This window comes from Hemiscyllium ocellatum, chromosome 20, assembly GCF_020745735.1.
Source record: "Hemiscyllium ocellatum isolate sHemOce1 chromosome 20, sHemOce1.pat.X.cur, whole genome shotgun sequence".
In the NCBI taxonomy this organism is placed as follows: domain Eukaryota; kingdom Metazoa; phylum Chordata; class Chondrichthyes; order Orectolobiformes; family Hemiscylliidae; genus Hemiscyllium; species Hemiscyllium ocellatum.
Window position 1 is genome coordinate 33,001,002 of NC_083420.1, and position 14,135 is coordinate 33,015,136.

Below are 14,135 nucleotides of genomic sequence, written 5' to 3' on the forward strand. Positions count from 1 at the left end.
CAGTGCAACAGCACTTCACAGGAGGCTTCACTGCACTAAGGGATGAAATTCTGCAAACCAAATCCACGGCTTGACTAACATGCCCCCAACAGCAACTGGCACCCGAGCTACAACTCTTTACACAAACCTTGAATGCCTTCCTGTTTTAATCTCGGAATTTTTTCACAGCTATCAGTATTTGTCCAGAGAAGTTGAATAAATGGATCAAACTTGTTAATAAGTACCAATATGTCAGGCTTGTTATTTACCTGTAGCTAGAGCATTAGTCATTGTCATATAAACGCACAGCATGGAGACAGACCCATCAGTCCAATTTGTCCATGCGGACCAGATATCCTAACCTAATCTAGTCCCATTTTGCCAGCACTTGGCCTATAATCCCCCTCAACACTTCGTATTCATATACCCATCCAGATGCCTCTTTAAATGTTGTAATTGTGCTGGTCTCCACTACTACCTCTGGCAGTTCATTCCACATATGCACCACCCTCTGGAGAAACTTGCCTCTACAGTCCCTTTGTCTTCCCCTCCCCTTAAACCTATGTCCTCTAGTTCTGGACTCCCCCACACCACGAAATGGCCTCCTTTTTATTTATCCTATCCATGTCCCTCAGGTTTTTATAAACCCCTCTGGTCACTCCACTTCTGATGCTCCAGGGAAAACAATCCCAGCATATTCAGCCCCTCCCTATAACTCATCCTCCAACCCTGGCAATGTCCTTGTAAACTGTTTGTTTCTGATCTGTTTTGTAATATCGTTGTTAGTGCAAATCTGGACCATGCTTTTTGTCAAGCTGGTTAAAGACCAGTCAGTGGTTGAATCCTGCTTACTTTTCAAAGCCTTTTAACTTGTTTTGACTCTTGTAATAGTGGGGATTGCTTTCCAGCATGCTACTGTAGTGAGACCTAACACAAGGATGGCATTTCCTCCCTGATCCATGTATGGGTTTTATGACAACTTTACTAAAATGATAGCCTTGAAGAGTAATCTTTTAAATTTTGCTGGCTACCATGGTGCAATATGTGATTCTCAAGCACTGGTCTGTGCTGCTGAATTATTGGAGTAAAATTATCCTTGCACTACTGTTGGGCTGAATGGCCTGTTTCTACACTAGGGAATCTAATCTAATCTTTTGAGTAAGTTCTTTTGGACTTTGCAGAAGCTGTGAAAGGTGTACATAGTTTGTCATGTTCTCCAAAAATGTCACTAAATTGTTGCTGTTAACTTAACTATCTGGACTCTAAAGTGGAATCTAGCTTGTTAGTTTCTGGTGTTATTGTTATTGATCTCCTGAGTGGTCTTGATGTTTTGTATTTCTTCTGGAGGTTATGCACCTTTAAGTGTATATTACTGGCCTATCAAATTGAGGCCAGTCGACTGATCTGACTTCACCACCATCCACTTTTCTAAGTGGAAAGATTTGAGATTCTAGTTCTGCCATGGAATCAGCTCTGAAGTGTTTTGCAGGGGTCCCTTTTCACTACTGAAAACAAATACAAGAGATCACCGTGGATAAGGCAGCACCCTTTTTGAGAATGCAAGCTAACCTTGCATTCTAGATGGTTCTCTAGATGTTGCTCTTCTCCCTTGTTCTTGTAAGTTGCCACAAATTAAATTTATGCTCTTGAAGTATAGTTGTTTTTGTCATTCAACAAAATTTGTGGGTTTCTTAAGCTTGTGGTTATTTTTCACTACAAGTGCACTCATTCATTTCTTGCAGAATGCAAGATGTGAGCATAAATAAGAATGTCAAGTATACAGGATGCAATTGGTTACGAGTTCAGTCTTGACATTTTTGATTTTTCAATTATTTATATCCTTCCACTACTTCAATCCTAGGGTTGAGTATGAATGCTCGATTTCTAATCCCAAAATGTTCAAAATTCTTTTTGATCCTATATAAACCAATGGCTTGGGTATAGTTGGACTGAATTCCATTGAGGCATGATTTTGTTTGTGCTGAGACAGATGCTTCAAATCTCCGCTATTGAAATCAAGATTTAGCATAGTGCTGAAATAACGTGGAAATGGGTCATGGATTTCTGAAAATTCAGATAAGTATGAAGTAACTTCATTACCATAAAATAGGCCTAGTTATGGTTCTACTCATCCAGCACAGAGGGGTTGCTAAGGGATCCAGTGTCTGGTGCTCCATATCTTTGGGTTACATGAAAAAATTTGGACTGATGCATAGCTTTCTACACGTTTATATCAGCTAATAAGTTAATCTGTTTGCTATAATTTCTTGTCCAGTTGCTTGTAAGCATTATCTTGGATCTCTTTTTATAGGCTCCAACCTGCATTCAAATAGTTTGGAATGGAACAGCAAAATGAGCTTTTTGTGCCTTCTAAGTTGATCAGGAGGTTCTCCAATGCTACTTAATACAAACTTAGCTTCACTGATTATTTTGCACACCCTAATTCCTATAGTTCTCCATACTAAGAAGGCATTTCTTGGAAATTCTAAATGGGCCAAAGCCATTTGTTGACTGAGCAAACTTAATGCTGAAATGAAGTGCTTAAAGTACTCCATTGCATTATTTCTTGCAGTTTATCTCAATAGATCCTGAAAGGTACCCAGCTCATGTTTGATTATCCTGAAACTAAAATGTCTTTGTAACAGTTGAAGCTAACTTTTTCATGCTGCTGCTATGAAGTAGCAACCTGAGTTTGCCAATAATAGGGTGCTGCCATAAATTTGTCCTGCCTATCTCTGAAATTAGAAATCTCTCAACACCAGATTACTTGTAAGTACTAGCTTTTTGAGCACTACTCCTTCATTTGGGTAGCTACCTGATGAAGGAGCATGGCCCCAGAAGGATGTATTTTCAAATAAACATGTTGATCTATAACCTGGTATGGTGATTTCTAATTTTGTCCATCACTAGCACCTCCACATCAATCTCTGAAATGAATTTTGTGCCAGTGTGGAGTCAGCCATCTAGGCCTATGTCCCAAAGAAAATTTCAGCTTGCAAGCAGCTCAGCCTGGTGTCCAACACTAGATGTGATTCTATAGTTGGATAACCATTGCTAGTTAATTCAAGGCAATTACATTGGCAACCAAGTAGTCATGCTCACTGTCATGTTTTTGCAAGTAACAGAGCCTTTGTTCTTTGCTGGCACACCTAACAAAACCTTGCAGTTTAATATTCACTGACATTTGTGGATGCATTCTTTATGGCAATACCACTATATCAGGCCCCTCCTATGCTGTCAAAAAGTTGGTTTCCCTTGAAACTGTTCTTGCAAGTGTCCTGATAAGTACATGAGCAAAAGCTTTATGGTTTTTAGTAATTCTCCGGTTCTGTAACTGAATTAGTTTTGACCCCATGTCTTCAGGTCATTGGTCCTGGCCTCTGCATTTCTAGTTCATGAAAGGCCAAGTCACTATGGTCTTAACAGATGATAAAACTGCTCTCCTAGGTTATAGAAAGAATGAAATCCACAATGGTTTTCATAGATGTCACAGCAGGTTTTTGAAAATGAAAAACCGTTGGAGTACAGGAGTTCGGAATCACGTTGTGGCTGTACAGGACGTTGGTTAGACCACTTGTGGAATTTTGCGTGCAAATCTGGTCTTCCTATCAGAAGGATGTTGTGCAACTTGAAAGGGGTCAGAAAAGATTAACAAGGATGTTTCTGGGGTTGGAGGATTTGAGCTATGGGGAGAAGTTGAATAGGCTGGGGCTGTTTTCACTGGAGCATTGGAGGCTGAGTGACCTCGAGTTTATAAAATCATGAGGGGCATGGATAGGATAAATAGACAACATCTCTTCCCCCACCCCAGGAAAGAGTCCAGAACTACAGGGTATAGGTTCAGGGTGGTAGGAGAAAGATGAGGCTGGAGGGGCAACTTTTTCATGCAGTGCATGGTATGTGTATGGAATGAGCTGCCAGAGGAAGTGGTGGCTAGCACGATTGCAACATTTAAGAGGTATTTGGATGCGTATATGCATAGGATGGGTTTGGAAGGATATGGGCTGGGTGCTGGCAGGTGGGACTCTATTGGGTCAGGGAGTTGGACCGAAGGGCCTATTTCCCTGCTGTAGATATCTGACTCTACTTGGACTCTGATATGAAAGAGGAGTTAAGGTTGCAGGTTAGCCATGACATCATTGCATGTTAGTGTTTTGATCGGCTGTTTAACATGCTTTTATTTTCTGCATTGAAAAGTGGGTCAAGTTTCTGTTTTAAAGCAATGCTTGGTTTCTGTTTGTGACCACTGGTAAACATGTGCATAGTCTTTGATAGCTGCGGGCTATAAAAGCTGTTCCTGTGTCCAATGTTTGACTTTTATTTCCCAAGCAAGAGCAGATGATTATCTTAGCTCCTACTGCTATTTGTGCCCAAGTTTTATAAATGACCCTGTCAGAGTTGGAGGTTTTCCGCTTTTAAGGCCAGATGACTTTTGGGGATGGGAGAAGAGAAGAACTTGTTTTATTTGAATTCCTTTTCAGGCCTCATTGCAGAGGAGAAGCCCAATACTTCACAACCTAAGCAGATGGAAATGCTTGTTTCAGTAATTGGCAAGCCAGGCATATAGCAATGTGATAATTGTTTAAATTGGCAAACCTAACTCTGCAAAACTGCAGGAACTTTTTTGATTTTGGGCACTGTTTCAACAGAATCTAACTACAGCCCTCAGTGAATATTTGGGGTGGGGCAACTGCTTGTCTCATTTCAGATCACCTTGAATATTGTGGAAAATCAAGCTACAAAATTGAAGCGTCAAAAGGGTATTACACTTCTAGATTGAGGACAAATCTGACACAATTGACTGGTCTTCCTTTGTGAAAAGTTAACTTCCCTTCTGCTCCCCTACCCATTCTCACATCATTGTATACATCTGCTTCACAGCTAGCTTTACATTTCTCTCCTGCTCACCAGAGGTTGGACTCCTTTTGGGGGTTCTGGCAGCCCTCCAGCTATGTCTGACTGTCTTTGGAAAATATCCACATTATTTTCTTTCAGTAAGATCTGTTGGATGATGGTGTGGGAACCCCAACCTTTGTTTTCCTGGATTTGACACTGCAAATGACTTACTTTTTAAAATAGGATGAGGAGCTGGTTACTTATTTTTTTCAGGCTTTTATAGCACAGTTAAATAGTGGTCTTTGTATACTTATCATAAAACAGTTTTGTTCACCAGACTTAGCCACCTTTTAAAGGCAAATGTAAATTATTTTTTTCATCCAAATATTCTATCTTTTTTCTTAATCTCATTACTCAAAGTAGGTATCCATTTAAAAGGCTTTAAATGTCTCTTGTTCATGGTCTGGTGGAATGTGTTTGGAGTTCCTGTTCTGTATATTTTTCTTTCATTCATAGTTTTTTTTTAAGAGGTTAAGGCACACACTTGGATGTTTCTTTATAATTGTACATTGCACTTCCAAACAAACTATTACTCAAAATATTTTAGATTAGATTCACTGCTGTGTGGAAACAGGGCCTCTGGCCCAACAGGTCCACACCGACCCTTTTGGAAAGTAACCCACCCAAACCCCTTTTTTTCCCTCTGACTAATGCACCTAATTGACAATTTAAGCATAGCCAATTCACCTAACCTGCACATCTTTGGACTGGGGGAGGAAACCCATGCAGACATAGGGACAATGTGCAAACTCCACACAGTCGTCAGGGGTTGGAATCTAACCTGGGACCCTGTGCCACTGTGCTGCCCCATTTGAGCAAAGAGACAAGCTTACCATAAATGGTTTACTGAAAAGTCATGAGCTGAAAAATGTGTTGCTGGAAAAGCGCAGCAGGTCAGGCAGCATCCAAGGAGCAGGATGATTGACGTTTCGGGCATAAACCCTTCAGAAATGAGGGTGTGCCCAGCAGGCTTAGCCCCCCTTATTCCTGAAGAAGGGCTTATGCCCGAAATGTTGATTCTCCTGTTCCTTGGATGCTGCCTGACCTGCACTTTTCCAGCAATGCATTTTTCAGCTCTGATCTCCTCCAGCATCTGCAGTCCTCAATTTCTCCCTCAAAAATCAACATGGCAGCATATGTTTAACTGGTGACAATACAAATAATTCTTTGATTCATAAAACAGTACAGACTTTTCTAAAATAATTACAAAAAGTGAGAATTCAGAACATTCAGATCAGAATAATTGTGACTAGAGTTAGATTTATATCCATCTAATTGTTGGAGGCTTTAACTGGTCATGGATTTTTCTCTCCCCTATACTAATTAAATCTCTTTACCAGGCCTGGTAGAACAGCCAACTCGGACCAACTTATTCTGGCTCAAGTCCTCAGTGATCAATTGTTTGACCATCTGCAAATGCAATAACTGAAATTAAACACTAATCTTGATTTCAATCGCAATTTTACATGCCTTCAAGGACTTTAAGGAACAAGACAGGATATACTCCCTTTTTCTTTCTCACCCTCTTCCACGTCAGTGTTGGAGAATGAGATTTGAAGCTGATCTAAGGGGAAGAAGATGCTTAAACAAAATGTTGCTGCCACAAATCTCCATGTGAATGGATGCTGGTATGTTTACCACGTTGGCTTCAGTCCCAAAGTCACATGGCTTTTCTGTTAAATGGGGATGAAAGTAGTGGCTGTCAACTAACATGTTGCATTGCTGTCTGAAATGTTAGTTGTTGTTTGCCTGTCCTGTTTGTTTGTTAGAAAGTCAGTAACTCACATCTGTGTAGTATTGAACTTTTTATTGATTACAATTTTAAATCCTGTTTTTATCCAACCATACCATGGAACCTTACTGATTTTAAGTTATGTGCACTCTGTATTCCAAATCTGTGTGGTGAAATGTACATCCTACAATTTTGAATAAGCACCCACAAGCAGATCAAAAGGACAGGACAAATCATTTTCCAATGTCTGCTGTATTAATTGTTTAGTGGCTTTGAAGGATTTACTTTCCTAGAGTTAGGAGAAAGAGGAGGTCTGTTTAGTTAGTAATTGTTCCAGCAGCTTTTGTGGAACTTGGAGTATATCTGGTGAATGGCCAATCCATGAAAGGCACATACTTTGACAGATGGGCATGGGCTGTGTACCAGCAGCCAATCGCACTAATAGCATGCTATTAATATAGAATGTTTAAGTATTTGAGTTAATCAAAATTTTGACACTGAGCCATAGTGTGATAGATTAGATGGCCAAAAGTTTGATTAAGTTTAAAGGACTGGGGAAACAAGAGCGAACAAAACTTGAGAAAATCCTAGAGCCAAGGAACAAAACTAGTGGTGGGGGCTTAAGTAAAGAGTGTGGAAGAGAAGATTGGTCTCAGACCTGAGGATTTTCTGACTGAAGATGGTTCAAGGTAGGAGAAACCAATCCATTGAATGGTTTGAACTAGTGATGAATTCTTAAAGTTGAGAAATTGGTAGCTCAGTAGGCACAAGTAATGGATGAGCAAGGCTTAGTAGGAGTTAGAATGTGGGCAACAGTTTTGGATGAATGCCAGCTTACGAATTTGACTAGCCAGAATATTGAGCCTTGTCTCCAAGGCACCAAGGGAAAGGGATAAAATATGTGCATTGTGCTGTGAACGCTATTTATGGAACTATATATTTTTTCCTTTGGTATTTAAAATCAAGCATTAACTTTGCAATTCTACTCTCATCCAAAGACTGTAAGAACAATGTCTAAAACATGAGTTTTTGGCCTTGCATAACTTACCGTCCTGTAATGTCATGAAGATGGTGTGATGGGCAGGAATACACATTCCAACTCTCCTCAACACTAGACACTTTGTTTCTGGAAATAGCTTATGCAATTTATTGTGCTACTGAGAAACATTGAAGGAGAATTCCAGTGATGGCTTATCTTCAAAAGTTTCAAATGAGACCAGAATGTAAGGCAGTTGCCACCTTGTTTCCCTCAAACTCCAGTTAACTTTGTAGTACTGAAGTAAATGAATTCTGTGGACACCTTTTTTTGATTTTAAAAAGGCATGTAGTCTCAGCAAATGGCCTATTTCTTGCTGGTTTGTTGTTGTGATGTTGCAAATAAAATGTTTGCTTTTCTGTTGTAAAATATGTACTGCAGTTAATTGCAGATGGTTCCTCTAAAGCTACAGTAATGTTGAAACCCTGGTAACTACCATATTTGGGGTATTATGCTGTACTGCTTTCAACAGTCGCACTTAGCACAGCTTATCCAACTAGGAACCTTCAACATGCTTCCAGTGACATTGAAACGGCATCTTGTCTGTGGAGCCCAGATAATTGCTACAGTTTGCATTTTTGCTCTTCCTTTCTCTTCCTTTCCCTCTTTGTGTTTTCTTATTTTTGTTTGGGACACTTGCCGAAGTAAAATTCCAGCCTGCCTAGTGAGGCCAATCTTTAATTCTTGACTCTAGGTGTTGAAAAACTTTGTTTACTGGCACTTACAAATCTTGTTGAATTGAGCATATTGGAAGCAAATAACCTTTTTAATGTGGCTTTGAAATCTCTTTAAGCCCACTGTCTTTAAACAAGAGTTCTGCAGTAAAGTTGAAGTTGTCTGCAGTTCTGGAATGTCAACAGCAGCTATCATTCTTTATAAATGCTGCAAAACTAGTGATATTTTTGAAGCCTATTTCTCACCATCAATTTTTCGTACCTCTGCAAAATCAAATTCCCTCTGATTTTAGAAGGGGGAATTTTCTCATCCATCTTTCTCCAATGCATGTTGCTGCAAGTAAAAGGTTGGTTTGCATGCTTGAGTCCAAATAATTAAACTGTTGGACTATTGTATCAAAATCATACAAGACCTGATTCCATTATTATCCCAAATCTAATTTTGCTTGAAGAATGGTGTTGTAGTCTGATCTTTGACATAGATTTCAGAATTTTATAACTGTTCGTAAATTGAATCAACAAAAACTGTTATACTCCAGAATCAGCAATAACTCCATCTGGAATAGCCTATTAAACGATAAGGATCTGGCAAAAAGGAGTGGAGGCTACAGGAACCCTTGATAAACTGGATGGGTTATGCCACAAAGATGACCAGTCTATAGAAGAATTTTAGGGAGTTAACTACAGGCAAGCTCATCTTTGAACGGACACTTCAGGCCAAATGTAACTAGGAGCGAAAGTTACTTCAGATAAGAAGCTGCAGACTTGTATAATTTGGCCAGAAGGGTGAAAATCTAAGAATTGAACATTAGAATGTGGGTGGCACAGTGGTTAGCACTGCTGCCTGCCGGAGACCCGGGTTCAATTCCCACCTCAGGTGACTGACTGAGTGGAGTTTGCACATTCTTCCCATGTCTGCGTGGGTTTCCTCCGGGTGCTCCAGTTTCCTCTCAGTCCTGAAATGTGCAGGTTAGGTGAATTGACCACACTAAATTGCCTGTAGTGTTAGGGGCAGGAGTAAATGCAGGGGAATGGGTCTGGGTGGGTTGTGCTTCGGTGGGTCGGTGTGGACCTGTTGGGCCTAAGGGCCTGTTTCCACATTAAGTAATCTAATCTAATCAGAACAAGTCAGTAGCAGAAATTTGAAGAACATCATTGCATGGGGACACCCAGAGACAGATGCTGTTCACTAGAATTCTGGCCAGATTCCTCAATTTTAAGTTGAGGCTTAACTTGAGGGGTCTTATTTTGGTTCTCCATGCAGTAATGTTTAAATCATACTTCAGCATTTGATTGTGTGAGATTTCTTAAGTAGCTGAATTAAAGGTAACTTGTAATTTACCCACAAGAGCATTGTACTGGGGCAGTAAGTAATGCAAATGGCACGGATTACTTACAATCCAAATATATAAAAGTTTATGAATGCACTATGAACTAGCCCAGTGAGTAAGGTTGCTTGTGCAACCTATTTTCGAGTTTTACATTTTGTAAAAATTCATTTGGTTTACAATGGTATGCTAACCTTTTGTAAACTTCCGTGTTTTTTTTTAAGCTTATAACTGAAGTCTGGCCTGAAACTGCTCATGCACTCTCAAAGTGGAGAACAGGTTCAAGCATATAAGGAAGAAGTGACTAGTTTTGCCATTTGGTTTTGTTCTTTGTGATGCAGCTTAAATTAAGCAATTATTGTAGTTGATAGGACAATTAGTCTATTATACACCCTTTTAAGGGCAAGGTAATGCAATGTTGTCTGGTAGTCTAGTAATAATGCAGGAGAATGAAGAATGTCTGACTATTGAATGGGAAATAGTAATACTGATTGTGTTCTTATTTGTGGTGATAATTTTACAGGTCTGGTTTTGTTCCTTGACACCTTTTAAGCTATGGAGCCCCAGGTGTGGAGTTTACAGGGCTACACAAGGAAGCAGCCACTGTGACACAGATGTACTTTTTACCAGGACAGGTATGGTGACAGTGAAATTAATGTAAATGTTTCTATAGGGTAGACAGTAAAGGAGCATGCGGAGTATACAGTTGGCTGGATAGCTGGCATTTGTTTTGGGTTGAGGCAGATTACAGCCTGCCTCCTTCCGCTGTTCCCCGATCAGTAACTTTTTAAAGACATGGCTCTTGTGCTTTTTATAAGAACTTGCCTAAATGTGCAAAGCTCAACAAGTGCTTGTGCTCTTAAGGTTTCTGTCAGGGTTTGGAAAGGATGCAGAGTAGGAATACCGCGTGGTTCAGGAGTGGACAATTGCTGTCTCATTTGCATGAGTCGATTCTGAAACTAAGTGGTTGTGTCCAATCAAGTCCAAACTAGGTGAAGTAAGGAATCAGGAAGTTTGGAAATTACCAAACTTTTGGTTAAAGTGCACATGTGGCTTGAAATGTGGGGATGAAATATTAATACAAATGTGGAGTGCTACACATGGAAAGAAAGGAATGCATATATTTCATGAATTATTTTAGTAGCCAAAAGTGAAACCTGGAGTCTTTGACAAATTTAATGGGATGTTGAATGATATAAAGCAGCAAATTAATTCATGACTAACCTTTCAAGGTTTTGGTCAGAGAAAACTTTAAGCAAAGATTTTCTGGTGCAGACTGAAATCTTGAGCATTTGGCCCAGTTCTGGTCACAAGCAACAAAAAGATGGTGCCTCAATTTCACGGTTTCATTTAAACCATCCATGCATTGTTGAAGATCAGTGAGGGAAAACTGGAGAAAACAACTGCATTTTTAGCCTTGGTGGAGGTACCTGAAACATACATACTGTCTTCTGCACATTTTAAATATTTATGGATCTGGGATATTGGAGTAGGTAGGAGTAGGCTGAAGGGAACTAATTCTAACTTCAAAGCAAACTTTGAGTCTCAATTTGTGACATGACCAGTATATGGAATGGATGCTGTGGAAAAGAATACAAGCGTGGCTTCTAGTTGTTCTATTTAGCTTCTGTTAAACATTAAAATCGTGAGTCTGAATGTTCTTAAAGATTTTGACCATGAGGACATGACACTGAGGAGAAGTGAGGTCTGCAGATGCTGGAGATCAGAGCTGAAAATGTGTTGCTGGAAAAGCGCAGCAGGTCAGGCAGCATCCAAGGAACAGGAGATTCGACGTTTCGGGCATAAGCCCTTCATCAGGAAGGGCTTATGCCCGAAACGTCGAATCTCCTGTTCCTTGGATGCTGTCTGACCTGCGCTTTTCCAGCAACACATTTTTCAGCTCAGACATGAGAGGCATGTGAGTAGCCATGGAGCTAAATGACCAGATCCTATCTGTAGGATTTATCTAATTTTAGTACATTCTTCCTTCCAAAACAGTTAAGTGCTTGTGGATGGACAATGGTCCACAGCAGCTAAATGTCATGAAGTCAAATTCTTCAACCTGAAGTATGAACTTGGCTGAAAATTTTCCTGAAGCAGCTTAGCAGATTTGTAATTTGTTTCACTTTGAGCAAAGCTAAAATTAAAATGCTTGCTATGAGGGAGTAAAGAACTGAAATAGTACAATAGTGCACAAAACTTTTTAATGCAGAATGTACCTTTGTTCTTGAAGAGGCTGCTATGCTGGATCATCTGCTGACTATCCTCTGAACATGGGTGTTTTGGTGTAATTTAGCTTTCAGTTTTGTTTTTTCCCCAGTCTTCATGTGCACTGTTGATTTTAGAAATGGAGATTGCTTGTTTACAGAGAACGGAATTAAAAACAACAAAGTTAGCACTGCTGCCTCAGTACCAGGTTTGATTCCAGTCTCTAGCTGTGTGGAGTTTATGTTCTCCCCATGTCTGTGGATTTCCTCCAGCAATCTAAAGATATGCAAATTGGGTGGATTGGCCATGCTTAATTGCATATAATTGTCCAGGGATGTGCAGGCTAGATGGATTAGCAAAGCAGATGTTGTTGGTTTGTGGGATACAGTGGGGTTCTGGGTCTGGGTGGGATGATCTTCAGAGTCTGAAGACTCAATGGGCCTAATGGCTGCCTTCTGAGATTGTAGGTATTCTGATTCTGAAATCTCAACTGACCATTTGTGTAGAATTAGGTCAAGTAATATAATTGCTGCTGGGTGCATATTGAGCCACTGTACAGGTCAATGGGCCAATTTTGTAGTTGATGCTATTACTGTATCTACCTTCCCTTCCCAGGGTAGTTTGTTGTCTCTGCTGGATGATAATTCTGTTCACCTGTGGGAAATTAACCAAAGGAACAGCTATTCTTACCTGGAGGAGATTCGCACTCTAACACTTCCTGGACGCCTTGGGTTCGACTGTGCTAAGTATAAAAGTTCATGCTTTTTGTGTGGTTTGACTTTATAGCACTGATCCAAAAATCATAGTTGAGAGATGGAAACAAAAAGCAGTTTGCTAGCTTTGTATGTAGCCTGCAAACTGAGCATGAGTTTGTTTTAGAGGTTGTCATTTTATAATTCCATGCTTTGTATAATGAATTCATTTGTGTTTCTGACTCTAAATGATCCTGCTTATCCCCAAACCTTGAATTAAATCAATCATATAACTGTTAGAAGGGTCATTAGGATAATGTTCTAGGGTCCATGCTGGAAAAGACAAGCTGAAAGATCTGCAGTATTAACAATTTGTATGTGTCTCTGTCCAAATGGAAGATGGCAATGAAGTTAAGATACTAAGCCATGGCATCTCATCACCATCCGTTTCCTCCTCCAAGCAATTGACTATCATTAGAATCAATAAAAATGGCTACATTTACTGCTCATTTTACCTTGTTTTCATAGTCAGATGTACAGCATGGAAACAGACCCTTCAGTTCAACTTGTTCATGCTGACCAGATTTCCCAACCCAATCAAGTCCCACTTCCCAGCATCTGGCCCATATACCTCCAAACCCTTCCTATTCATTTACCCATCCAGATGCCTTTTTAAATGTCGCAATTGTACTACCCTGCACCACTTCCTCTGGCAGCTCATTATATTGGAAAGTTGATGTATTTAGTATGTACTGAGATCTCCAATTTTGAGCCATTAATTGCATGTTTGTAGTTCTTGAGATTGTGTAAAATCTAAAGGTGATTTGCCAGGGTTAGTATTTTTCAATTAAAAGTTAATGTCTACCTTGGTATTCACTGAATCCAATATGTCTCCAATATTCAGGGGTTGGTAGCAAAAGGAGGAGAGAAACTGGAATATAATGGAGATGTATGTACAACTGAAAAAGATATTTTCAAGTCAACCTGTTCGGACACTTAATGCCCCTCTGGTGTAGGTTGGACTTGAACCCAGGCCTCCTGGCTCAGTTTGGGGCAGTATAGTGGCTCAGTGGTTAGCACTGCTGCCTTATTGCCTGCAACTCTGTTTGATTCTACCCTTAGGTGACTATCTAGAGTTTGCATATTCTTCCTGTGCCTGCAGGTTTTCCAGTTTCTTCCCAAGTCCAAAGATGTGCAGGCTAGGTGGAGTAGCCATGGGAAATGCAAGGTCACGGACAGGGTGGGCTGTTCTCCAGAGGGTTGATGGGCTGATTGGCCTACTTCCACATTGTCTGGATTTTATAATTCCACAAGTGCCCTGACACAAGATTTGTTCTTTTAATTTCACCTATTTTTCTAAACAACTGTTCAGATGTTATTACACATCTGGAGTAGGGGAACTTGGGTGTCCTTGTTCAAGGGTAAGAGCACCTGTAACTGAAGATGTCATGTGATAGAATGGATATCTGCTGTGAAGTAATCATTTGGAAAATAAAACTGAAGATTGGTGAGGGGAGAGATGGGAATTGCTCATGGACCGATTTATGTAAATGTGGCTGTAAGACTGGTCTTGATTTGTTTAAAGCAGCC

The 14,135-nt window shown here is 40.1% G+C and overlaps 1 protein-coding gene across 3 annotated transcripts in view; it reads left to right on the forward strand.

Annotated features, from left to right (window-relative positions):
- llgl1 (LLGL scribble cell polarity complex component 1) overlaps positions 1–14,135 on the forward strand; it is a 118,354-nt gene that overhangs the window by 43,626 nt on the left and 60,593 nt on the right. For 2 of the 3 annotated variants that reach the window (XM_060840708.1, XM_060840709.1), the window contains exons 3-4: positions 10,199–10,280; positions 12,469–12,599. The exons of the other annotated variant lie outside the window; for it this stretch is intronic. In XM_060840708.1, the coding sequence (XP_060696691.1) occupies positions 10,199–10,280; positions 12,469–12,599 (213 nt within the window). The remainder of the gene's footprint in view (positions 1–10,198; positions 10,281–12,468; positions 12,600–14,135) is intronic. 3 annotated transcript variants of the gene reach the window in all.